The sequence below is a fragment of the Neofelis nebulosa genome, chromosome 7 (genome assembly GCF_028018385.1).
Source record: "Neofelis nebulosa isolate mNeoNeb1 chromosome 7, mNeoNeb1.pri, whole genome shotgun sequence".
NCBI lineage: Eukaryota > Metazoa > Chordata > Mammalia > Carnivora > Felidae > Neofelis > Neofelis nebulosa.
In genome coordinates, this window is record NC_080788.1 from 139,708,970 (window position 1) to 139,736,166 (window position 27,197).

Consider the following 27,197-nt stretch of genomic DNA (forward strand, 5'->3'; position numbering starts at 1 on the left):
CATCTGTCACCACACAACATTGTTACAGTATCCCTGACTATATCCCCTATGCTGTGCCTTTTATTCCTGTGACTTAATCGTTCCCTACCTGCACTCCACCATCCCCCATGTTGCTCATCCCCGCCCCCCACCTTCTCTAGCCACCACCAGTTTGTTCTCTGTATTTATAGGTCTGGTTCGCATTGCCACCCACGGTGCCCAAGGGTTCCCTTTTTCCACATCCTTGCCAATGCTTATTATTTCTCGTCTTCGTGTCCAGCCGTTCTGACGGGTGTAGAGTGATGTTTCATTGTGGGTTCGATTTGCATTTCCCTGATGATGAGTGATGTTGAGCATGGCTTCATGTGTCTGTTGGCCATGTGTATATTTCCTTCGGAAAGATGTCTATTCAGGTCTTCTGCCCTTTTTTAATCAGGTTAGTTAGTGTTGAGTTGCAGAAGTTCTTTATATATTTTAGATATTATCCTCTTATCAGGTATACCACTTACCAATATCTTCTCCCATTCCGTTGGTTGCCTTTATTTTGTTGATGGCTTCCTTCACCATACAGAAGCTTTTTGTTTTGGTATAGTCCCAAGAGTTTATCTTTGCTTTTGTTTCCCTTGCCTTAGGACACCTATTTAGGAAAATGTTGCTGTGACTGATGTCAGAGAAATGACTATGTTTTCTTCTAGTTTTGTGGTTTCAGGTCTCAAATTTAGGTACTTAGTCTATTTTGACTTTAGTTTTGTGTATGGTGTGAGAAAGTGGTGCAGTTCCATTCTTTTGCATGCAGCTGTCCGGTTTTCCCAATACCACTTATTGAAGAGACTGCGAGGAGATGTGGGCTTGGCAATGACCCAGGAATCCTGCTCCAAGTTCCCTGCTCCTTCGCATGCCGTGGAAGCCCTCCACTAAAGAGGAGTCAGTGAGTCCAACAACTGAGTGTCCGGTGTCTGGCATTCTCTCATTTTAAATATCAGCCCCGAGGTGTGTGCACCAGCAAAGGAAAGCAGGTAAGTCCACTGAGGGCGGTGGGGGGGGGGGGGGGCAGGGGAGGGAGACATTCCACATCTTACACCCCCCTACTTAATTTCGTCCATTCATTTATTCAACCATAAATGCTTATTAGCTCATTAGTTTGCTCATTTCCGAAATGTTCCCAGAGTACTTCATTGAAGCCAGGCGTTTGCTAGGTGCTGATGCATTTCATGAATAAATAAGAAACCATTCTGTCTTTTGCTCTGTAATCCTCTGGTGAACTTATTCCAGCAGAACATGGGTTTGAACAGGAATAAACAAGCAAATGAGCAATCCTTGTATAAAACTAGCAACTTCCCTTCCCCCGGCGGACTTTAACCTTCCTTCTCTCCGTCCCCTGGCAGTACGCCTACTACGTGCCAGATTGAACCTTCCTCCACTCAGTACACCTGCTATGTGCCAGAGGCAGTGCTAGGTCCCCTAGCCACCATCCCATCCAGTCTTCCGTCTTCAGGAATGAAAAGACTCTGGGTCAGAAAAGGTCAAGTAGCTTGCCTCATGGCTTCCAGCTAGCAAGCGGCAGAGCTAAGATTCAAACCCGACTCTTCAGGCTCCCCCAGTAGGGGGCTTTGGATGCTACCGCAGCTCCTTGTCCTTGCTGCCTCCGCTCCTTCTGGCACACAGTCCCCAGCACACGGCAGGTGCTCGGGAAACATACTGAATGGACGAACGGAATACTTGTCGAATGAAAGAAAGAATGAATGAATCCCTCGTCACTTTGTGATGACTTGCTTTCGCGCTGGTCTGACAGACGTTTAGGGTCCTCACGGGCAGGAACCGTAGTGTGGAAGGCATGTGGACTCTGTGTTGGCTGGATCTGGGTTCAAATCCTGGCTCGGCCCATATCTGCTCAGTGACCTGAGCGAGTTTCTTAACCCCTCTGAGGCTATTCTTTTTTTGACGTTCGGAAGCAAAGTATTCGAGATTCTACGCCGAGCGTCGTATAGGTGCTCAGAAAACACCGTTATGGGATGCAGCTGAATCGCACTTTTTTAGCACAGTCTGAGGGAGGCCTGGGGAAGAGAAAGCTTAGTTCTGATTAGAAGGTGAGCCGGCGTCATCGGTGAAGCAGGTACAATGCCGACTGCAAGCCTCGCTTTCAGAGAACGAGATTCACCAGGAATCTGCCTGGCGACCCAGGCGCTGGCGGGCTAGGGATCACCTAGTGAATGGCCAGAAGAAGCATGTCATGCAACAAAGGTTGGCAGGGAAGGGACAGTGGAGGCAGGCCTCGAAGGGGAGCAGGATTTCCTGTGCATTTTGCTGCCTCCATCGCTGCCCTCAATTTTCTCGGCCTGCTCGAAGCAGGGTGGGTCCTAAGCCATGTCTGCCCCTGTGATGTGCCTTGAAAAATTTATCAAGTTGCTCGTGAGAAGCTCATGAATTCTTAAACCCTTTTAAGGGCCTCCCAGGAAGGGAGGGAATCCCCTCCAGGGTCACTGTGGCCCCTGCCCTCTCTCTCTAGGTCCCGGATGAGGCGAGACGAAATGTCAGGGTCAGGCACCCCTCTGTGGTGGCCTTCAGGCCGACAGCCTTTTAGGGAATAGATGTTTCCTCTCACAGGATCCCTACTTCTCTGTGTACCTGGATTCCATTCCAGTACTTGGCATAAGGGTGGTCTGGAGACCGTCCCTGGGGCCCAAACCCTCTCAATGGGCCATGTATAGATGCGTCCCCTTCCTCCGTCCCCAGGCCAGGCTGCCAGGACCTAGAGCCTGCTGGTGCCTTGAAACCTGGATGCTCAGGGCCCTGGCACATTGCCTCTCCCAACAAGTAAATACATTTAAAAAGTGGAGAAATGCTATGGGAAAAAAATGGTGTTTTTTTAATTTTAAGGACAGATTGCTTAAGCCAGGGAAGGCCCCCTGAAAAGGGTGGCTTTTGAATTGAAACCTGAAGCATCAAAGGAAAGATCTGGAGAAAGACAGGTGCAGCCAGAAGGATAGCAGAATCACACTTGGGGTGTTGCTGGGACAGAAGGAAGCCCAGTGTGGATGGAGCACAGAGAATGAGAGGGTTAATGGGGTGTAAGGGAGACAGAAGACCGGATCTACTGGTCCTTACGAGGGCTCTGGGGAGAAGAGCAAAGACACCCCTCTTTCTAGATAGACATAGCCCCTTATCACACACAAGATGCCACCAGAGGGACATGGCTGAATTTTAACTCCTGCTTGCCTATCTGCCGTGCCCCCTTGTGCAGTGCACAACACACAGAACTGTATAGGGAGGACCTGGGGAGTGACGTTATCTGCCTATGAGCAGCCGGATAGAAGGGGGAAATCATAGCTTAGTCCTGGCCAGGTTAAATTTGAGATGCCATTGGCCATCCAGGAGAAGGTGCTGAGTAGACAGACGGACGTGCCCATCGGGAGCTCAGGGCTGAGGTCTGGGTGTCCTCGCTGGATCATCACACACCTGGATGAGGTCGCCCAGGGCAAAACCACAGAGTGGTATTTCTAATGTGCAGATCTGCCTGTGAGGGGCTTACTAGTCAGTGGGAGAGGCCAACAAGGTGCTTAGGAATCAAACTTTAAGGAGAGGTGCCTAGGTGGCTCAGTTGGTTAAGCGTCTGACTCTTGGTTTTGACTCAGGTCATGATCTCATGGTTCGTGGGTTCAAGTCCCGCATCGACCTCTGCAGCGGGCAGCTTGAAGCCTGCTTGGAATTCTATCTCTCTCCCTCTCTCTGCCCCTCCCCTGCTCGCTCGGTCTCTGTCTCTCTCAAAATAAATAAATAAACTTAAAAAAATTTAAGGAGACACTCCCAGGGTCACATAAGTGAAGAGTGGCACATGAGAGTCTGTGCCACATTAAAATTCGTGTCTTCTTGGGACGGCTGGGTAGTTCAGACGGTTGACTACCTCGATTCAGGTCACGATCTCACCGCTCACGAGTTCAAGCCCTGCATCAGGCTCTGTGCTGACAGCCCTGAGCCCGGAGCCTGCTTCGGATTCTGTGTCTCCCTCTCTTTCTGCTCCTCCCCTTCTCATGCTCTGTCTCTCTCCTTTGAAAATAAACATTAAAAAAATTAAAAAAGAAATTTGTGTCTCCTTAAATCTAGTCCTGGTCCTAGAACTAAGAACTAAGAACTAAGAACTTTTCTATCAGAACTAAGAACTTTTCTTCAAAACAACACCATTCAGAAAACAAAAAACACCACAGATGGAGAAAAAATACGTCTAATATAGATAGCAGATGGAGGACTTGTATCCAGAACACTTATGGAACTCTTACAACTCAATAATAAAGGATAATTGACCCAATGTTTTTCAATGGGCAAAAGACTGGCACAGACCCTTCATCAAAGAAAACAAATGAACGTCCAAGAGTGAGCAAGTGAAAGTGATGTTTGAGTTTACCAGTCATCAGGAAAATGCAAATTCAAACCACAAGGCCCGCTAGAATGGCTTCAATTAACAATATCAAAAGGGGCACCCGGGTGACTCAGTCCGTTAAGCATCCGCCTCTTGACCTCGGCTCAGGTCATGATCTTGCCGTTGGTGGGTTCGAGCTGGGTTCGAGCCTCGCATCGGGCTCTGTGCTGACAATGGGGAGCCTGCCTAGGATTCTCCCTCTCCCCCTCTCGCTGTCCCTCCTTCTCTCTCTAAAAATAAATAAATAAAAACTTAAAACCAAAGACAATATCAAGTGTTGGTGGGAACAGGAAGGAACTAGAATTCCCATACACTGTCGGTGGGAATGTAAAATGTACGAGCACGTTGTAAAATGGCTTGGCAGTCTATCATAAACACACAACTAAGTCATTCCAATTTGAGACTGGAAACAAGATGTCTATACAAAGACTTATATGCCAGTGTTCACAGGCGTTTGAGTCACGATCGCCAAAAACCTGGAAACAACTCAAGTGTCCACGAGCAAGAGAAAAGATTGAAACACGCGTGGTCCATCCATTTGCAGGAACCGTATTCAGGCACCAAAATATAACCACCTACACATGCCACAATATGGAAGATTCTCGACAACATCACCCTGAATCGAAGAAGCCAGACGAAGAAAAGAATACAATCTGTACGATTCCAGAAATCTAGAAAAGACAGATCTAAACCATAGTGATAGAGAGGTGGGTGACTTCAAAGGAGCAAGAGGGAACTTTTGGTTAGGGGTGAGTGGAAGGTTCTATATCTTGATTATAGTTCTGGTTACAAGGGTGTATATATGTATCAAGACTCATCGACCTGTATGTGTAAAATAGGGACATTTATGTAAATTATCCATCAGTAGAGGGATTTAAATACCTCCATTCAAGCTTTTGTTGACAACCTTCTAAGTCCTCTGGTCCTCCTTGTCACCCTGAGTGTGGTAACATCAGTATGTTTTCTCTCTTCGAGGACACTGTGGTTTAACGGGTCAGTTCATGGCCAGGACCTAATAATGGACCCAGCAACTGCGAGAACGGATGGGAACTCAGTGAGGAGAGACTTATCTAAGGACCCACAACCCGAGACAGGTATTGACCACAGGGTGCTGCTCGGGGTGGGAGGTTTGGGTTTAAGAACATAAAACCAAAACACGCCACGAGACGGTGGTCCATCCAACATCCGCTCACCTTCTGTCCCGTTTTTCTTCAGAGCCGAGTCCTGGGAGAGGTCAGGGCGCCCGCCACCTCTCCCCGAGCAAGGCCAGGCTCGCCAGGCGGGTAACTGCCCAAACCCTTGGTCTGCAGAGATCCTTCCAGGTGAGACGCCGCCCCCCGGGAGCACTGTCTTCACGGAGCCGCGAGGATGCAGGGGCGCGAGGTGTGCCCCTTGCAGGTGTCTCCAAGCTTCATCACCGCCCCCCTTCCAGCGAGGGGTTAATGACCATGGCTGTCCGCTCTCACGACTTTTATGGAACCCAGAAGGTCTGCTCAGGAAAGGGAGGCGAGGCAGGGGCAAGAAAGAACAGCCCCGGCCAGGATGGAAACCTCCTTTTGCGGAGGCACACCCGACGCGGGGCGCAGAGCTGGCACAGAAAGCTGGGTCACGCTGACCCTGACCCTCAAGCCCCCGAGCAACACACGCCAGCCCCAAGGGGCGCCTACAGCGTCGTACTCGAGGTCCCGCTCCCGCCAGCCGGGCGACCTCCGGCCTCAGCTTCCGCCTGCGGCCCCCAAGCGGGAGAGGATCTTGGGCGCGCAGGGGTTCCGTCTGGCCCCGCCCTTGGGGTGGGGCTGGGAGCGGTCACGTGGAGGGGCTCCCGGGCCCCCGAGCCCCGCCCCGCCCCGCCCCGCCCCGCCCCCCGCCTCGGCCGGGTCTCGGTCCCGAGCGCGGAGCGCTGAGGCTGCCGAGGCCGCGACGCCGGGGCTGCTGAGGTGGGCGGCGCGGCGGGGTGCGGGGTCCCTGCTCGCTGCTCGGCCCGCTCGCGGCCAGCGGTGCAGGCGGCTGGACCCGCAGCGGCGGCGGCGGCAGCGAGGACTCCAGCGCGGGCGGCGGCAGCGACACCGGCGACACCATGGATCTGTCCTTTATGGCCGCGCAGGTAACGGGGCGCCTTCCCCGCGCGCCCCGGGCTGCGAAGTTTGGGGAGGTTCGGGGCCAGGGGCTGGACGCGCCGGGAGGATTCCAGCCGGGCGGTGGCGCCCGCCGGGGATCTACGTCCCGATCCTTTGTCCCGAGCCGGGCATCCCCACCTGGCTTTTCTCGTCGGAGGCGGGAGCGCGGCGCCCGGGGGTGGGGCTGGCCGTGCGCCCAGGAGCGCGCCCGGCCGACCTCGTTCCGGACTGCCAGGGGCCAGGGCGGTGCGAGTCGACCCCTCCCTGCCCATGCCCTATCTGCCGTCGCGGCTCCAGTCCCCAGGACGCACCCAAGGCGGTGCAGCCCGCATCCGCGCGGACCTGGGTGGGTGGGCAACCTCGCTGTTCTCCATTCCACATCTTCCCGAGGCGCAGATTTATCTGCAACTTGCCTGTGATTTGGGGCGCTCCCCCCCTCAACTCACTTTCTCCCCTTTGAGTGGAGACCACAGCCTCTGTAGCCGAGGAAGGCGGCGAGACCCCCTCGGTGACCAGCCAAGCGCGAGAGCGCAACGATCATTTTATCCTTTTTTTTTTTTTTTTTTTTTTTTTTTTTTTTTGCTTTGTGCTGAGTCTGTAGAGTCATCAGTGCCCGACGCGACCATAACTCTTCCCTGGACACAAAACAGGTTGCCAATGGCAGGAGAAAACAGATGACCTGTCATCACTCGATCACTTGATCCTTGCTGAAGGGGGGTCCCCTTGAGTTCTGAGCGTTGGGTGATCCGTTTCTGTGCTCAGCTCTCTTGAGCTAGAACAAAGGCAGACAGACCCCCTCTTTGTGGAGCGGCTTGTGGCCTTTCCCAGGACCCGGTGCCGAGGACAGTCTGGCTCCAGGGAAGGCCACATTTGGTCCGGGAGAGTAAATCCCAGGTTACCACATTCAGACCTTGCACCTTCCATGAGTTGGTTATGTTGGGAGCCCAGAGGTGGGAAGGCCACTGACGTGCTGTCTGTCCCCTGTGTGTGTGGCAGGGGCCCCACCTGCTGCTGTTTAATTTTCCAGGGAATGGATTTTAAAAGGACACCTGCCTTCCCCCCCCCCGCCCCCCCGCCAAATTTCACCCCAGTGGGAGCCTGTTGAAAAACTAACAGCAACATCCAAGCTGTGTGGACAACAAGCCCCCGACACAGTCATGGAAGGACACAGAATCCCCAGGGTGGCTCCAGATCCCAGCTCCTGGCAGCCTCTTGTTTAGTTTTCCAAAATGCTCGTTGCTCCTATCAGCAACACTGTTGTTGTTGTTGTTTTCCTTATTTTCTCTCCTGTTCCTAAACCCACGTTTATAAATATTGTCATGTGGGTGTTATTTTAGACAGTGGTGACTTTAGCTACATGATAACTGAGGCGGCTTCACCAGATTTATTTCTAGGGGAGAGAGGACCTTACACATGGCTGTCCCTGCCTTCCCCTTCTGGATCCCACCACACAGCCGGTGTCCCTGGTTACAAGATAAATCGATCACTGCTAACCCAGGGGCTGGCTGGAGCATCACATGTTGCTATGGTAACTTGACAAAATAAACATAAGGCTTTTCGCCATCTGTAGGCAGAGCCCGCGCAGAGACTGGGTTCTTTTTTTTTTCTCTGTGTCTATTTTGTTTACTCTCATGTTATGTGTGGTCGATGTGTTCCTGCCAACAGATACTTGGGCATCGATCACATGCTCGGTCTCGAGTCAGTTGCAAGGAACAGAAACAACGATGTGCGCTCAGGTGGGCAGAGATGCTGGGGTTACAGTAAATCCTTACAAGTCTGTGACGTGGGTGCTATTATTCCCCTGTTTATAGATCAGGATATCAGACTTCAGCAGGATTAATCATTTACCCAGGGCACACCATTTTAAGGAGGAGAACTGGGTTTTAAACCCGGGTCTGAGTATTTGCACAGCTGCTGGGTGTTCCTCCTTGCCGCTCCTCCCTGAGGAAGACACACTGTAAGGGCCAGGGGCACATGTTTAAAGAGGGGTCATCTCTTCTGCCTTCTGCCAGGAAGTGGTCTCACCAGGATGCATTGCCTTCTGGTGTTGCTGTGCACCTGTTATCCCCACGAGGGTGGGAACTTTGACTCTTTTTATCTGCAGCACTTAGTGCCCGGCTTCTGCGAACGCTCGACACGTGCTCGGACCGTGCAGGGACCACCAGGTGTGTGACACCAAGTTGCTGTCCCCCCACGCAGAAGCAGTGGGCAGTTTGACGGAGGAATGTTAATGCTTCCGTCTACTTGTTCGGCAAAAGCTGAGTCCCCGTCTTGTGCCAAGCTCCGTGCCCGGCACTGGGACCAAGGTGCTGGGGGGCACAGTGGAATGGGATGTAGATTTTCTTTCTGGGTGCTTATAGAGGACTGGAGAAATGATGAGCCACACCATCCTCAGCAAGGGGAATGGATCAGGGCTGGGGGGACCAAGATACTTGGCACATAGTAGGCCCTCAGCAAGTTTCTGTTAGATGATTGGATGGGGCGAGACACGACGTATGCGCGTGGAAAGACGAGGACAGGAGAACAGTGCATTCAGGGTGTAGAATGCCCTGCCTGTGAACCTGTCAAGGACTTTGAGGACTTGAGTTTTGATGGATTAGAACTACAGACAGATCTCTGATGGATTCTAGGCAGAGAGGCAGGAGGAGGAAGGCCCAGAATATATTCACAGACTCCTTCAGGAAGGAGGGAGGTGAGGGCACAGGACACGCTGAGAGAGAGGGGGGCCGACCGTTGAGCGAGAAGTTCACGTGACTCAGCGGGCAGTGGGAGCCATTGCAGGTTGTTGAGCGGGCAGTGGTTCATAATTGAAGCAGTGCTTTGGGAGGATCCCAGCCCTGGTGGAGCATAGAGGCTGGAGGCCTGAGGGGAGCTGGCAGCACCCACCTGCTTGATTAATTGACTGGATGAAAGGACATCCCTGTGATTCCAAGACTCCTCCCCCTCCTCAAGGTTGTGAAGTGTGAGTCCTGTTTGTGCCTTTATCTATTGATTTATTGATTTATTCGTTAGAAAGGGTGTGCGAACCGGGGAGAAGGGCAGAGGGAGAGAGAGGGGGACTCTTAAGTGGGCTCCATGCTTGCAGGGCTCCACCTCGTGACCCCGGGATCATGACCGGAGCCAAAATCAAGAGTCGGGCGCTCAACGGACTGAGCCACCCAGGCGTCCCCTCTTCATGGCTTTAAAAGGCCCGCAGGATATAAGCCATTTCGGAAAGATTTGCCTCTCAACAGCCAAGCATTACGAAGCTACCCTTTATGGATGGCCAGAGTGGTCAGTGGTTATCCAGCAACTCCTCTGACGCCCTCCCTGGTGGTGGAGGGAGGTGCCCTCCCTGGTGTGAGTGCGTGGGGTTGCGTGTTAGGGCTTAAGAGAGGCTTTGGGCACTGAAGATGTGAAGACTCAGCCCGTGGACCCCACCTCACCCCTGAGCCCTGGGGTGGTGCTCAGCTGCCCTTTCCTCGCCCTGGGAGGCACCCCGGTCCCACTCTGCACAATCCCTGCATCCCCACAGCCCCCTGGAGCATCGAACAGTACACAGGAGCACCTGTTTCTCTCTGGCCAGTGGTGGCCAAGAGGACAGGGCTGCCCAGACCCCCAGGGAGCTGGAGACCAGGGGACGACACAGACTTTGAGGACTGAGCCCCAAATCTCTGTGTCATTGGTGGGGTAGCCCTTCTCCAAAGATGGCCATGTTCCCTTCTTCCCCTGTCGGAGGGGAATCTCATTCCCCTCCCCTTAAATCTGGGCTGACTTTCTTGACCAAGAGAATGCCGTGTGAAGGGCCTTCTGGAGCCTCCGAGATTAGCTTTAAGAAGACCGTAGCTTCCACCGACAACCCCCAGGATGCTTGTTCTGGGGCAAGCCCACCATCAGGCAAGAAGTGCAGAGACCCTGAGACCTCCAGGATGCGAGGAGAGAGTGAAATTTCAGGAAGCTGCCGCATGGGCAGAAATGAACAAGAGGGCCCAGGAGCGCTCATCACACGTTCCAGGCCGTAAGGCCGTGTTGAACCAGCCCACCTGTGGCACAAGAGCTCAGTCTTGTGTTTGCCTTGAGCCGTCCCAAGAGCGACCAGTCTAGACCCAGTAGTTCCCAAATGCTGCTGCCATTAGAATCCCCTGGGAGCTTTTAAGACCAGCGACCCAGGTCCTGCCCCCAGTACCCCCTCGAAGAGTCTTAGCTGGAAGCAGATATCGGAATCCTCTGTCCATTGACTCCAGTTGATTCCAGCCCAGTGGCCAGGGTTGAGGCTCAAAGCTGAAACCACACTTAGAGCGTTCTCCTTCCCCCTCCTTGGGGATGGAACAGATCTGTGGCTCTCTGGTCCCTTCCAGGTCATAAAAAGTCATGCGGTCACTGGAAGAAAGTCACCCGAGCAGGGACTCAGCAACTTAAAATAGTGAGACCCAGGAACTTGCTCCAAAATTGAGGTGTTCCTTTCCTCCTGACCACACCTGCCGCAGGTGAGAAACCTGTGGTCGGGTAGGTGGCTTTGTTAGTCCCGCCATATGCACAGGGAAGAAATGGGGAGCCGGGGTGGTTCAGCCGGCAAGCAGAGGAGCCAGGAGTGGAACCCCGACCGCAGGGGCCACCCTGCATGGGACCAAACCACCTCGCAGAGCAGACCAAGTGCTGGGAGGACGGGAGGGACTCTAGGGCCCCATCATGGATCCTTTTCAGGGAATCAACAATACCGAGGTACACGGAGTGTTGGGTTTATGCATATATTTTTGAATTTATTTATTTAAATCCAAGTTAGTTAACATACAGTGTAGTCTTGGCTTCAGGAGTAGAAGCCGGTGATTCATCGCTTGCATGCGACACCCAGTGCTCATCCCAACAAGTGTCATCTTTAATGCCCGTCACCCATTTAGCCCACCCCCCCCCACTTCCCCTCCAGCAACCCTTAGTTTGTTCTCTGTATTTAAGAGTCTCTTCTGGCTTGCCTCTCTACTTTTAAACAAGTTCTTTTTTTAAAAAATTAATGTTCATTTATTTTTGAGAGAGAGAGAGAGAGAGACAGAGCGTGAGCTGGGAGGGGCAGAGAGAGAGGGAGACACAGAATCCGAAGCAGGCTCCAGGCTCCGAGCTGTCAGCCCAGAGCCCGATGCGGGGCTTGAACTCACGAACCAAGAGATCACGACCTGAGCCGAGGTTGGACGCCTAACCCACTGAGCTACCCAGCCAGCCCTGAGCAAGTTCTTAAAGAGGACTGTATTATTTCTAGGGCTGCTATAACAAATAACCACAAACAGAATGGCTTCAAACAGAAATATAATCTCCCCCAGTTCTGGAGGCTAGAAAACCCAAATCCAGGCGGTGGCAGGGCGAGTGTCTCGGAAGATGTCAGGGGAGACCCCATCCCACGCCTCTCTCTGAGCCTCAGGGTGTTGCCTGAAGTCCTTGGAGCCCTTCCACTGTAGCCACGTCGCTCCAATCTCTGCCTCTGTGTACCGGGCCCTCGCCTTGCACGTCTGTGTCTCTTCTCCTCTTATCAGGACACCAGTATGTTGGATTAGGGCCCACTCTGATGACCTCATTTTAACTTGATTACATCTGCAGAGAAACTAGTTTGAAAGGTCACTTTCACAAGTACCAGGAGTTAGAGCTTCAATAGCATATTCTTGGGGGAGACACAATTCAACCCGTAACGAGTTCTGAAGACCCATAAAGAATAAGGATCTGGGGGCACCTGGGTGGCTCAGTCGGTGAAGCGTCGGACTTCGGCTCAGGTCATGATCCCGCGGTTTGTGGGTTCGAGCCCCGCTTCGGGCTCTGTGCTGACAGCTCGGGGCCTGAAGCCTGCTTCGGATTCTGTGTCTCCCTCTCTCTCTCTCTGCACTTCCCCAACTTGTGCTCTGTCTCTCAAAAATGAATAAATGTAAAAAAAAAAATTTAAAAAAAAGAATAAGGATCTGGATTCTTGTGTGGGTGGTCACTGGTCTTAGAGGGGCAACGGACAGATCACTTCTCCAAACCTCAGTTTCATGTTCTGTGAAATGGGCGCAAAATCGCCTTCCCCATGGAGCTGTTCATTTAGCAAATGTTTCCTGTGGGCCAGGCCTGGGGCTTCAGGGAGGAGAGGGCCACCGGGCTGCCGTGTGGTATGTGACACGGTGCAGGTAAACACAGGTGCCCTGGGAGCCCAGAGGAGGCACCTAACCCAGAGGTCAGGGAAGGAGGTTTGAACCGAGCTGTCTGAAGGATGCCTGGGTGTTATGTACACCAAGGAGTGAGGGCATTCCAGGCAGGGGGGATGACATACACCAGGGTGGAGTGGAATGGGGGCTTGAAATAGTGTCTCCTGCTGGGCGGGGGGTTGGGCAGAGCATTTAGTTGGGCCAAGGACAGATGGGGAGAGAGTGGGAGATGAGAGCCCAGCCGCGGACCTCATGCAGTGCAGCAGAGAGGGGTGGGGGGCTGTGGTGACTCAGACAGTGGACAGCTGCTGCCTGAGATTTCCCCCCCCACCCCCCACCCCCTGCTCCTTCCTCGAGCCATGCAGACACGCAGGCCCAGGGCTGCGGGCTCTTGTGGGTTTTCAAAAACACTGAAAATTTGGATTTTTAACGTGCAGCCTGGATTTTTAAATGTTGGCCACTGATTAAAAATGTTTAACAAGCTGGGGCCCCTGGGTGGCTCCGTCGGTTAAGCATCCGTCTTTGGCTCAGGTCATGATCTCGAGGTTCGTGAGTTCGAGCCCCGCATCAGGCGCTGTGCTGACAGCTCGGAGCCTGGAGCCTGCTTCGGATTCTGGGTCTCCCTCTCTCTCTGCCTCTCTCCTGCCCATGCTCTGTCTCGCTCTGTATCTCAAAAATAAATGTTAAAAAAATTTATGTTTAATAAGCCAGCCAACCATGATGGGAGCTGTGTCAGTTACTTATAGCTCATTATTTCAGGTACTTAGTGGCTTACAGCAATCATTTATTTTGCCCACGACTTTGTGGGACCAGAGTTTGGGAAGGACTCGGCTTGGCAGTTTCTTCCTGCTCGGTGACATCAGCTGGGATACCTGAGCCTGGGGTCCAGACTTCCAGCATTCCTTCTGCACACGTGTCTGGCAACTCCATTCAACTTGACCCTTCTCTCCACTTGGCATTTCATCCTGTAGACGTTTCTTTAAGCAGCTGGGCTTTCCTCCCAGTATGGTGGTCTTGTGGGACACTGCCTTCCTCTCCCCACCCCCAACAGGTGTTCCCAGGTCAAAGCTACGAAGCTTCTTATGAATGAGCCTTGGAAGTTCCAAAATGTCACCCACTCTGCATTTCTTTGGCCAAGAAAGCCCTAAGACCAGCTCGCGTTTCAGTGGAGAGGGTACCCTCCACTTCTCAACGTGGGGAACAGCGTGCACGTCCGGGAGGGACGGAAGGAATATGGATATCTTTGGGGACTGGCCGCTGCATGGGGCAGACAGGACAGGTGTGTGGGCGGGGTTCACCCTGGGGCCGCCCCAGTAATCGCTCTAGACCAGTCAGATGTGTGTAGAGCTTGACAGAACTTTGTGAACTGCCTTGCCCGAGAGAGAAGTAAGTTACTACTGAGGAGGTAACCCATGACTTCGTTCGGCCGAACAGTATGAAGTTGCTTGACATTCGGCCACTTCTTTTCTTGATTTAAAACCACTTTTACTGAGCTGTCATTGACATGCAACATTTTATTAGTTGTAGGGGGCACCATAATGATCCAACATATGTATTTATTGTGAAATGATTACCATAGTTAGTTTGGTTACATCCTTAACCACACGTAGTCACATTTTTTTCTTGCGATGAGAATGTTTAAGATTTACTTTGTCAGCAGCTTTCAAATACACAATGTAGAATTGCTAACTATACTCACCATGATGTGTATATTACATCCCCAGGGCTTATTTATTTCATAACTGGAAGTTTGCCTCTTTTGGCCACCTTCACTCATCTGGCCCACTCCCTGCCCCCACCTATGGCAGCACCAATGTGAACTCTCTATTCACTAATTCAAGGTGTTTGTTTGGTTGGTTGGTTGTTTTGGTTTGGGTTTTGGTTTTGGTTTTTAGATTACTAGTATAAGTGAGATCAAAAAGTGTTCATCTTTCTCTGTCTAAATTATTTCGCTTAGCATAATGCCCTCAAGGTCCATGCATATTGTCACAAATGGCAAAATTCCTTTCTTTTGTGGCTGAATAATATTTCAGTGCCACATGTCAAAAATTTTTTTAATTTTTTTAAATTGTTTTAAATTTAAATTCAAGTTAGTTAACATAGAAAGTGGTATTGGTTTCAGGAGTAGAATTCAGTGATCCATCACTTACATACAACACCCAGTGCTCATCCCAACAAGCGCCCTCCTTAATGCCCATCACCCATTTAGCCATGCCCCCCACCTACCCTCTAGCAACCCCCAGTTTGTTCTCTGTATTTAAGAGTTTCTTAAGATTTGCGCCCCCCATTTTTATCTTATTTTCCCTTCCCTTTCCCTCATTTCATCTGTTTTGTTTCTTAAATTCCACATATGAGTGAAATTATATATTTGTCTTTCTCTGACTTATTTCGCTTAGCATAATACACTGTAGTCCTACCCACGTTGTTGCAAATGTCAAGATTTCATTCTTTTTGATGGCTCCATAATATTCCAGTGTGTGTGTGTGTGTGTGTGTGTGTGTGTGTCACATCTTTATCCATTCATCAGTGGATGGACATTTGGGCTGGTGCAACCTCTCTGGAAAACGTATGGAGGTTCCCCCTGCCAAATTAAAAATAGAACTACCCTACGACCCAGCAATGGCACTACTAGGTTTTAATCTAGAGGATACAAAAACGCTGACTTGAAGAGGCACATGCACCCCAGTGTCTATAGCAATGCTATCGTCAATAGCCAAATTATGGAAAGAGCCCACATGACCATTTTTGACCTGAGAGTTTCATGTAGTTCAGCCCAGTAAGTACTACCTGGTGAGACAGTAAGTTCTTGAGTTATGGAGGGGTGGAGTGAGTGGATGTGGGGAGGGTAATCAGCACCTGCTGGGGAGGTCTGAGGAGTAGAGGCCCCCCCCCGCCCATGAAACACACACAATTCTCCCCCCAGCTGGGCTCTTAGAACTTTGGCCTTGCTGGTGGGAAGACATAGTCACACCTGGAATAGTATGTTGACAGTGGACAGGTCTTTCTGGAAGACAGCCTGTGCGGTCCAATCAGAGCTGAGATACTGACCTATCTGCTGCCAGCCCCCAGCCCCCTGGACCTTGGGAGGCTCACCGTTAATTTGCATTTTAATCATTTTTCATGGAGGGGGAAAAAATCCGCAAAAAAATCTGGTCGTGTGGAAGAGGCTGTTATCTCTTGAAATGGTTGTGGCTACACTCATGGGCTCGTGGGATCGTTCCAAACGGTCTGCAACACACCCTGCAGAAATGTTCTCTCCCCAGGGGAACACAGCACCTCCCAGGAAAATAAAATTCTAGGGAGTCTGGCAATCTGCTGCTTACAGAATGTTTTCCCCAGCCACTGGCTGCTTCTTTCCCTTAAAGCAAGAATTATGATTAAAATACAAATTGTCTATTATCTCAGCTGTTTTTAATCGAAGGGCCTGCTTGTTGTACTTCAAGTTCTCATTTAAAAAATTTAAATATTTTATTATTCTAATTAGATCTGCTTCGGCGAGAGAGAACACAGGGCTACATTTTTGCAGAGGTGTGATGAGCAGTGAAGGAAGAGTAAAAATCTGTAGTACTTTTTGTAGACCAGATTTCTAGACAGCGTTTTAAGAGTCAAGACATTCCATCTGACTTGCAATAATTGTAAGTCACAGAGCTAAGAGAACTGGGGCATCTGGAGGTGGATTGCAGTCTCCAGTTAAATACTTGAGTGCTTAAGGAGCAGCTGTTGTGTGCTCAACCCTGCTCACCCTGCTTCGAGGGTCTGAACTCCGACTCTTTCTACTCTGAAGTGATGGAGTCCTGCCTGTATTCACTCTCTCCCCATTCTGTCTCCTCAAGATGTCCCTGTACCTTCCCATGATAGCTGCCATTTATCAAGTGCTTAGAGGGTGCTGGGCAGGCCCTGTGTCCTATAATACACAGAATCTCACTAAATCCTTTATGACAGCTCCTGGAATAAGCAATTTTAAGGTCCATTTTACAGATGAAGAAACTGAGGCTTAGGCACACAGGTGGGATTCAAACCCAGATCTCTGTGCCATGTCAGCTTGTTTTTTAAATGCAATTTCACAGTCTCTGCCTTCAGATTAGAGTTTTTAAGCCGTTCGTGTTTAGTGTGATTCCTTATATGGTTGGATTTAAATCTACTCTCTTACAGTTGCCTATTGGTCCATATGTTCTTTGTTCCTTTTTACCTCTTTTTCTGCCTTCTTTTGGATTGAGAACATTTTATTATTCCATATGATCTCTTTTGTTGGCTTATTAGTTCTAACTGTTTTGTTATTTGGGTGGTTGCTTTAGGATTTGCAGTGTATATCATTAACGTAGCACAGCCTATCTACAAGTAATATTATGCCCACTTCACATGTAAGAACCTTATAACCAAACACTTCTATTCTCCCCTCTCAGCTGGTGTGATATTATTATCATACATTTCACTTCTGCATGTTATAAACATCATACCACATTATCGTTTTTGTGAAAACGGAATTATCTTTTATTTTTTTAATGTTTATTTGTTTATTTTGAGAGAGAGAGACAGAGAGCATGAGAGGGAGAGGTGCAGAGAGAGAGGGAAAGAGAGAATCCCAAGCAGGCTCTGCTCTGGCCGCACAGAGCCCACCTTGGGGCTCGAACTCACAAACTGTGAGATTATGACCTGAGCTGAGAGCAAGAGTCAGATGCTTAACTGACTGAGCCACCCAGGCACCCCCAGATCGATGATCTTTTAAAGAGAACTAAATAGTAAGAAAAAAGCCCTATGTATTTTCCTATATAGTTATTATGTCTAGTGCTTTTTATTCCTTTGTGCAGATCACAAATATGGTATCATTTTCTTTTTGCCTAAAGGACTTTTAACATTTTTAGTAGTGCGGAAGGGCTGGCACTGAATTCTTTCAGCTTTTATATGCCTGGGAGGGTGGGGAATATGTCTCTTTTTTTTTTTTTTTTTTTGGCTCTCATTTTTGAAAGTTAATTTCACTAGGCATAGAATTCCAGGTCGGCAGTTTGTTTTTCAGTAAAGATATTGTTCCACCATCTCCCTGCTTGCAAGGTTTCCACTGAGAGATCTGCTGCCATCGGATCATGTTCCTCTGAACATAATGTGCCTTTTTTCCTTCGGCAAAAAAAAGTTTTACAGTTTTCTCCGTACTGATGTTGAGCATTTTGCTTATAATGTGCCTCCGTGTCATTTTTTCCCATGTTTCTTGTGGTTGGGGTTTGGAATCTTTCACAGTTGTGGGCTTATACCTTTCTTCACCTTTGGAGAGTCTTCTGCTGTTCTTTCTTTTTCTCCCCCAAGCCTTTTCAAGATATAGTTGACGTATAACATCGTGTACGTCTGAGGTCTACAACACGGTGACTTGGTATGTGTGTCTATTGCAAAACGATGACCGTATCCTTACCTCACCTAATTACAATTATTTTTTCGTTGTGATGCGAACTTTTAAGATCTACTCTCTTAGCCACTGTCAAATATATGGTACAGTATTGTCACCTGTAGGCACCATGCTGTACATTATGTCCCCGGAAGTTACCTTCTAACTGGAAATTTGTACCTTTTGATTATCTTCACCAAACTCCTCCACCCCCTCTGGCAACCACCCATTTGGTCTCTGTTTCTATGAGTTTGGTTTTTTTTTAGATTCCCCGTATAAGTGAGATCGTACGGTATTCCGTTTTTCTTTCTGACTTCGTTCATACAGCGCGAAGCCCTCAAGGTCCATCCAATGGTGGTGCCGACGGCAAGATCTCATTCTTTATTGTGACTAAATAGTATTCAGGTGTGTGTATGTGTGTGACATCTTTGTTCACCCATCGATGGACACTTAGGTTGTCTCCGTGTGCCGGCTGTTGCGATAATGATGCAGTGAACATAGAGGTGTGGATAATCTCTTCAGGGGGGTGAGTTCATTTTCTCGGGCTATATACCCAGAAGTGAGGTTGCTGGATCATATGGCGGTTCTGGTTTTTCATTGTTAACTTAATTTTTGAACCTCCGTACTTTTTCCCACAGTGGTTGTGCCAGTTTTCACACCATCCGCAGTGCACGAGGGTTCCCTTTTCTCCGGGTCCATGCCAACTGTTGTTACTTCTCATCTTCTTTCTTCTTGATGATAGCCATTCTGACAGGCGTGAGGTGACATCTCATTGTGCTTTTTTAAAGTTTTTTATTTTGAGAGAGAGAAAGAATATGAGTAGAGGAGCAGCAGAGAGAGGGGGAGAGACAATCCCAAGCAGGCTCCAGGCTCTGAGCTGTTAGCGCAGAGCCTGATGTGGGGCTTGATCTCACAAATCATGAGATCACGCCTGAGATGAAATCAAGATTTGGACGCTTAGACGCCCCTGATTGTGGGTTGTTTTTTTTTTTAACGTTTATTTTTGAGAGACAGAGAGCGCAAACGGGGGAGGGGCAGAGAAAGAGGGAGACACAGAATCCGAAGCAGGCTCCAGGCTCCGAGCGGTCAGCACAGAGCCCGACGTGGGGCTCGAACCCACGAACCGCGAGATCGTGACCTGCGCCGAAGTCAGATGCCTAACTGACTAAGCCACCCAGGCGCCCTTCATTGTGGTTTTGATTTGCATTTCACTGATGGCTAGTCATATCGAGCACCTTTTCATGCACCCGTTTGGTCATTTGAATATCTTCTTTGGAAAAATGCCTTTTGGGTCCTCTGCCTCCCCCCACCTTTTTTTTTTTACCTGGATTGTTTGGGTTTTTTGCTGTTGAGTTGCATGAGCTTTTCGTGATTTCTTTACCTATTTCTTCTGTTCCCTCCTCTTCTTTCCTTTGGCGACTCCATTCACACATACACATACCTGCTGCCCGCACGTGTCTCCCAGCCCCCTGGTATTTATTCACGGTTTTGAGTCTCTTTCTCTATGTATGTTTCACGTAGGCTGATTACTACTGATGTGTCCTCAAGTTCACCAGTGTGTTTCTTGAACATCTCACCTCTGTGAATCCCATGCAGTGTATTTTTGATGTCAGACATTGTAGTTTTTAGGCCTGGAAGCTTAATTTGTGTCTCTTTTTATATTTTCCATTCTCTTAACCTGTTCAGTGCCTCCTCTAGCCTTTTTTAATTTTTTTTAATGTTTCTTTTTGAGAGACAGAGACAGAGAGAGAGAGAGATAAAACGCGAGTGGAGGAGGGGCAGAGAGAGAGGGAGACACAGAACCTGAAACAGGCTCCAGGCTCTGAGCTGTTAGCACAGAGCCCGATGCGGGGCTCGAACTCATGGACCGTGAGATCGTGACCTGAGCTGAAGCCAGATGCCCAACCGACTGAGCCACCCAGGTGCCCCTGGATTTTTTTTTTAATGTTTATTTATTTATTTTGAGAGAGAGACAGTGCCAGCAGGGGAGGGGCAGAGAGAGAGGGAGACACAGAACCTGAAACAGGCCCCAGGCTGTGAGCTGTCAGCACAGAGCCCGACGTGGGGCTCGAACCCACGAACTGTGAGATCAAAGTCAGACACGTAACCGACTGAGCCGCCCAGGCGCCCCCCTCCTCTCGCTTTTTGGGTGTGTGGAACAGTGACAACAGCTGCTCCCCTGCCCTCCTCTGCTGGTTCTAAATCCACCTCCGTTCTGGCTGGGTTTGATTGCTGGCTGTCTCCCCCTTATGGGTCATAGCGTCCTGCTGCCTTGCATGCCTGATAAATATTGAGTGGATGCCAAACACTGTGAGTTTTACCTTGTGGGACACCCGGTGCTCTTGTGTTCCTGCAAATATTCTTGAGCTTTATTCTGGGGTACAGTTATGTTACCTGGAAACACTTTGATCCTTTGGGGTCTTGAGCTTTCAAGGTTTCTCAGGTCGGACTGGGGCCGTCTTTAGTCTAAAAGTAAGTCTTTCCTGCTGCTGAGGCAGGCAGTTTTGAGGATTCTACCCAGTGGCCTGGGAATTAGGAGGTTTTTCAAAGGGGCTGGTGGAAACAGGGACTGTCTCTGGCCTGTACGGGTGCTAGGAACGACTTCCTGTCATGCTTCTGGGGGATTCCTGCCTCCAGAGTGTCCCTCGCACATGTGCACGCTTCAGTGCTCTGCTGATATCTAAGGGGTCCTCCTGCAGACCCCCAGGATCCTCTCTCCGTACACCTCTCTCCCCTCCATGCTGTGCCTTGTTGTCTGTAGCTGCATTGGTCTCCCCAGACTCTCAACCCTGCCCTTCCCATCAAGGCGCCCACTGGCCGCTGTCTGGGTTCCTCCTCCCTGCTCCACAGCCTGGCACCTCTCCCCAGACGGGAAACTGAGTCACTTGCAGGGATCACCTGGTTTGTTTCCTAACTCTCGAGGGCCACGTTCTGCACCAGCCTGATGTCCCACGTCTTGAAAACCATTTTCGTATGTTTTGTACGTTTTCGTTGTGGCTTCATCTGGAAGGGGAGATCCAGTCCCCTCTACTCCATCTTGGCCAGAAGCAGAATTTCCTCAAGCCGGTGTTTTTAACAGCTGTGTTTGCACCTTCCTCCTTTCCCGCACTGTGGAAAAGGGGATGTAACAGTTGAGTCCGAATCGGGCCCACTGCTAACTCCCCCGGGCCCCGGCTGCAGCACCTTGCTCGGTCTGGCACGTCTTGGAATCTTCTAGATGCCGTAAAAGGTGGGCAGTGTACGCACTGAACCTCACAGCCGAGTCTGATGCCAGGGTTAGAGAGCCAAGCCGTGAACCTACAGAGCAAGTCCCTTTCCACACCGCCATTGCCTCTCGAGTTGCTTCTGGGTGCCCTGTGACCGCATGCGGGAGTCATCCAGAGGGCCAGTGTTGGGATGCGGGAGTCAGGCCTGTGTGCCGGCAGCCCGAAGCCGGGTGGGTGCCCCCAGGCCTCCACCCAGGCCCCTGCACCGTGGGGAGTCTCGCTCCCCAGGGGTATGCAATTGGGCAGTGGGGGTGGGCACCAGACGGCCGCAGCCTCAGGCCTCCCCGGGGTGGTCGCCAACAGCCGGGCCCCCGCGTGTCCTCTCCAGACCCCGTGACGGCCCCTCATCCTTCTCAGCACGGGGCTGTGGGGGCCGGTTAGCAATGCAGTAAAACTTGGCTTCCAGCAGCTTTGGCAGGAGTGGGGGGGGAGGGGCCTAGGGGAGGTGACGAATTGGTGTCCCAGGCCCCTGTGCCCCTGCCTCTCTGCCGAGCCGGGTGGCACTTGCCTGTACCCCCTGCCTCCTCTCTGAGGTCCCTGCAGCCCTGCTTCCTCCCCGTGGAGATTCCACCGGGGCCCCCTCTGTGCCCCCCAACAACCAAATCTATCAGGCAGGGTCGGCCACGCGGGCAGCGTGCCACGGAGAGGCCCCCCTGTGCTGTGTTGGGGGGCGCCGAGGAGCCCGAACGAAGCTATTACCAGACTTTGTCACCTTGGTCACCCTGATCAACATTGTGTCAACGCACGTTGCGCCCCGAACGTCACCCTCAGGCACGCAGACAGGTGAGGCAGGAGCCTGCCTTCAGGTGGAAGGGGGGTGGGCAGACGGCGTGGATGCATCTTGAGCACCAGGCCCTGTGCTGCACGACCGCCCTGCCACACAGCCCCTTCACACGGGGATAGCAGGGCTCAGAGAGCCTGTGGGTCTGGCCCAGAGTCACCCAGGTAGGAAGGGGTGAGAGCGGGCTGGGTCCGAGCCAGGGCCCAGGTACCAGCTGGATAGCAGCTGATGGACTGCAGCGCTCAAGGTGGAGGGCAGGGAGCCCTGAGCCCTGGCAGGTGTGGTTCAGGGTCACAGACCTCCGCGGCCCAGCCTGCCGTTAGCCTGTCTTCCTCCCCGGAGCCTGTGTGCGCAGAGGGCATTGTGGCTGCAGTGAGTTGTCCCAAAGCCCAGACGGGCTGGTGCCAGAGGCTGGCCGGCGGGGTGGGGGGCCCACACGAGGCTGAAAGAGCCCGGGACGGGGCCGCAGCAGGGGAAGCTTACTCCGGAAGTGGTCACCCCTCCTCTCCCGCCTCCTCCGCACCCCCACATCCCCTCTGTGTCCGTCAGAAGAGCAGAGGATCCTGGCGTTCCTTGAGGGCGAGCCCTCCTGTCTCGTTTATACCCGGATCGCTGCTACCCCCCGACCCAAGGCCAGACTCGAGACAGCCAGGAATCAAGAAGAGCACAAGAAAAGCTGGATAGAAAACCTCGTCTTCCACCCGCTTGCCGGGCACTGACTGCTTGAGTCCGGATCGTAGCTCTCTTTCCCCAGGGCAGGGCCACCTGTTACTGGCCATACCCAGTCCCGCCACTGCACCCCACGCCCTGTCCCTGAGCTCCCCAGGCCCCAGCACCCTCCCCTGCCCCCTGCAGGGTGATTGCCACGATGCGGCCCAGGACGCGGGCTTTCCGGGAAACGTTGCGTGCCAGCCTGTGAACAGTCCCAGCGGTGGGAACTGAGGGTCGTCGTTCCACCACCGGAGAGGGTGAGACCTCTGCAGCCCGCAGCCGGTGGTACTTGGGTTTGAATAGAGGGCTGATCCCTCTCAACTTCCGGGCCTCGGTATCAACGTGGTGGCTCGGAGGTAAGGCCACACCAGCTGTCCGGGTCGGCCCAGGACCGAGGGGTTTCTCGGAACGTGGGGCTTTAAGTGCTGAGACCCAGAGACTTCCTGGCAAACCTGGGTGTTGGGGACCCTACTCACAAGTCACCTGGGGTTCCCCAGGGATCTTTGGATCCCTCGGGGACGACTGCCATACCCTTCCAGAGTGTAGGGCACCTCACTGTGTATTTCACTAATACTCTTGCTCTTTAAAAAGGAAGGGGGATGATGGAATTAGCACCTTCCTTCTGGCCATTCATTTCTCAAAAATTTCATATGCACCCAGTATAGGTCTGATACGGTTCTGGGCACTGGGCACACAGGGGAATATGTGCTAAAGTCCCTGCTCTCTGCGTGGGGACAAGTAATGAGTGTAGAGGTGAACATGTACACAGCTGGTTGTCAGTGATGGCACCCAGTCCCGACCCCTCGGCACCTCCCAGGGAAGGTGGCCCAGGCCCAGGAGACCGCACAGCCCCTGCTGCCCCTCCCCCACCTCTGTGTCTCAGCAGCCACCAGGAGGGATGCCCAGGAATTAATGCCCACTCCTGTGGCTTCATCGGGAAGGCGGCAGAGGGCGAGCAGGACCCATCACACCCCTGGCCCCGGGGAGTTGACTCCCCTGGGCTGCCGGCGAAGTGCACTTTTCTTCTGTGCCCTAGCCCTGCTGTGTCCCCGGGGACCCCCTGAAATCCCAGCCTGGGCCTGACAGCGGTTGGCGACCCCATTAGGAGACCTCTAGGAAGTAAATCCCAAAGCTCAGGGAAGTTGGTTTGCCTGACTACTCTTGGTCCCTTCTGTCTCCCACTGGCCACCCACCACCCAGAAGCCCCCCACGGGTCTGGAGCACTGTTGTGGGAGCACACTTAGCCAGAAGCATGGCTCGCCCTATGGCTCCCCAGTAGCCCATCTGGGGAAGAAGTGCCAAACAAAAACAAAACAAAAAAAAAGAAGACGACGACGACGACAGTTCCACTAAAGTCATGAGCCTCCATGGGGAGCACTCCAGGCAAGCTGAAATTGAACCCCCCGCCCCCCGACATCAACGTCTTACAACTCATTCCTCTTGACACATATATCTGCCTCCCCTCTCTGTCCAGGAGACCCTCCGAGGCCGATGGGACAAGCTGTGCCTTGTTCCTCTTTGGAGCCCCAGGGCCTGGCCCACAGTAGGTGCTTAATAAAAACCCACGGGATGGACGCAGTGAGCCCCCAAGTCAGGGAGCCTGAGGGTGAGTTCTGACTCCTGTGTTTTCATTGCTCTAGGCCCCTGGCCAGATCCCTGAGCAGATCTCACGTAATGCCAGAATCCTTCCCAGCATTCCTTAGAAAGGGTGACTGGCCCTCTGTGTGCCTTCGGCGACGGGGAACTTACCACCTTGCGAGACAGTGACTTCTGCTGTCAGGCTGCCACTGTACGGCCTGGGACCTCACTTCTTCTCTCCAAGCCCCGGCACGCTCAACTTTGCAACAGGATGGCGGGGGTTGTGATGAGTTACGACACACCTCGAGATTGTGAGGCTTAACTATGGTGACGTGGCCCCTAGTAAGTGTCAGCAAATGGGACTTGCTCACTGCCAGCTTCCTCTCTTGAGCCAAAGGTGACCTTCCCTTTAATTCTGCCCCTTGGTCCCAGGAAACAAGTCTGTTCCTCCTTGCACATGGCAGCCTCTGCTGTGATTGCACGGGGCCAGGGAGAGCATTGAGCTGGGGAAGCCGGAGGCCCGAGTCCCAGGGTGGCCCTTCCACCTGTGACTTAGGGTAAGATACCTTCTTGGAGCCTCAGTGTCTCTGTCTGTTACATGGGAGCAGTAACACCTAGCTCAGAGCGTGGGCCGGAGAATGATACGCGATGATGGATGAAAAAGTGCACCCTGCACAAGATTGCACGAATGCCAGTAACTATTACTCTGTTCGAATCGTCACCTCCTTGAATCTAGCCCTGATACACCCATTAATGTGGCCATTGAGGGCCAAATCTCGCCTTCCGTGATGCTGGACCCTTGACTCCTACTGAGGAGACACATCTCTTTTCTGAGCGCTGTTTAGCCACTTCTGCCTTCCAGAATGTGCACCCCTGATCTTTTTGAACCTTAGCACAGATATGTCAAGAACAGTGAGGTGTCTGAAATCGCATGTTTGCCTACTATAATTTAAAAGATGCTGGGGCGCCTGGGTGGCTCAGTCGGGTAAGCGGCCAACTTCAGCTCAGGTCACGACCTCACGGTCTGTGGGTTCGAGCCCCGCATCGGGCTCCATGCTGGCGGCTCAGAGCCTGGAACCTGCTTCCGATTCTGTGTCTCCCTCTCTCTCTGCCCCTCCGTTGCTCTCGCTCTGGCTCTCTCTCCCTCCCTCCCTCCCTCTCTCCGTCTCTCTCTCCCTCCCTCTCTCTCTGTCCCTCCCCTGCTTGCTCTCTATCTCTCACTGTCTCTCAAATAATAAACATTAAAAAAAAAAAAGATGCTGACAGAACACATGGGCTTCTGGATAAAGGACTTTCTCAGCCACAGCACAGCCAGCAGCATGGGCTTCATGTTCTCTCTGTGCACCTTACCGCACAAGTCCCGGTGGGGTGATGTGGGGCATCCTGGGGGGAGACCCTGGGCACACACTGGGTTTGTGGAACGGCCAAGAAACCACATGCTTAGGAATCCCCACTCTTTTTTTTTTAATTTTTTAACGTTTATTTTTATTTTTGAGAGACAGAGAGAGACAGCATGAGTGGGAGAGGGGCAGAGAGGGAGAGAGACCCAGAATCCGAAGCAGGTTCCAGGCTCCGAGCTGTCAGCACAGAGCCCGATGCGGGGCTCAAACTCACGAGCCGTGAGATCATGACCTGAGCCGAGGTTGGACTCTCAACCAACTGAGCCCCCCCAGGTGCCCTGAAACCCCACTCTTTTAAAGGGAGCTGCCGGCAAAGCTGTCCAGCCTTTGCTCAGAGGGAGACGTCACCATGGTCAGGAAGCAGAGGGACCGCTATGTCTTTCTTCGGGGCGGTTTGCTGTGCAAACGCCTTTAAAAGACCGTCGGAAACAAAAGCCATCAAGGCCTTTGCTCGGAAGGCGCGCGAGAGACCGATGGAGAATTGTCTCCTGATAATGCTCATCCCTCGAACTGCAGTGCCCAGATCTGGGTTTGCATCTCCCTTGGCCACTCCTGAGCTGTGTCACCCTGGGCAAAAGTACTAGCCTCTCTGATCCTGCTTCTACAGCCTGAAGTAGAAGTGCTGTAAGGGGTTCTGGAAGCTTCTTCTGGAAGCATGCTTACTGTGCGGGTACGGAGGAGCCTACGGGGAGAAGGCACAGAGCTGCGATCGCGGTGGTTTGGAGCTCCTCTGTCCAGCGCTTGATTCTCCCCCGTGTGTCTTCAGGATCCCTCCCTGACCTGGTCCTCGGGCTCCTGCTCCTTCCCTCCTGTCCAATGGGCAGAATCTCCATCCCGGCCCAGAGCCCGTCGGCCGGCGGTGCGCGCCCGCAAGCTGGGGTTGGGAAGGCACGGAGCCCGGCTCCCGCCCAGGCTTAGGGGAAGCGGGTGAGTTACTTCTGAGTCTCAGCCTCCTCATCCAGGTCATGGAACCTGCCTCTTGGGGGTTAGGGGACAAATGAAAGGAGGGGATAAACACGGCACGTTTGGAGCCTCCACCCCTCCCCCCGCACTCCCCGTGCTGAGCAGGGCCATTATGACGCCGTTCCAGAAGTCTGAGCTTCCTGGGACACAGTGTGAGGCAGGACGTGGGTTTCCTACCTGGGGCCGTGTGGAGCGAGCTGGTGTTGCAAACCTTGCAGACCCGTCCACATGCTGCCACACGGGCAGTAATTTACCAGGCATCCGCGCGGCAGGGCCCCTGTGCGTCTCCTGCGCAGGGAACACAGAACTGCCCCGCGTGTCCTTCCGTGGGCTGGAGCGGTGGGGGTAGCTCGGGCCCCCAGACACCTGCTGTCCGGTCTCGGCAATGCTGCCCACGCGCTGTGCGACCTCGGGGCTGGGTGACGGACGTCCCCCCTCGAGGCTCCACTTAGGGTCTCAGCGAAGCCGGCG

The 27,197-nt window shown here is 52.3% G+C and overlaps 1 protein-coding gene across 2 annotated transcripts in view; it reads left to right on the forward strand.

The window, feature by feature from the left end:
* Positions 1 to 6,244: 6,244 nt before the first annotated feature.
* Positions 6,245 to 27,197, forward strand: part of C7H14orf132 (chromosome 7 C14orf132 homolog) — a 56,107-nt gene continuing 35,154 nt past the window's right edge. Inside the window, exons 1-2 of one of the 2 annotated variants that reach the window (XM_058740213.1) lie at positions 6,245 to 6,497; positions 24,426 to 24,705. In XM_058740213.1, coding sequence (XP_058596196.1) covers positions 24,688 to 24,705 — 18 coding nt within the window. In that variant the 5' untranslated portion in view covers positions 6,245 to 6,497; positions 24,426 to 24,687. The remainder of the gene's footprint in view (positions 6,498 to 24,425; positions 24,706 to 27,197) is intronic. The other variant, XM_058740211.1, reaches the window with a different exon arrangement.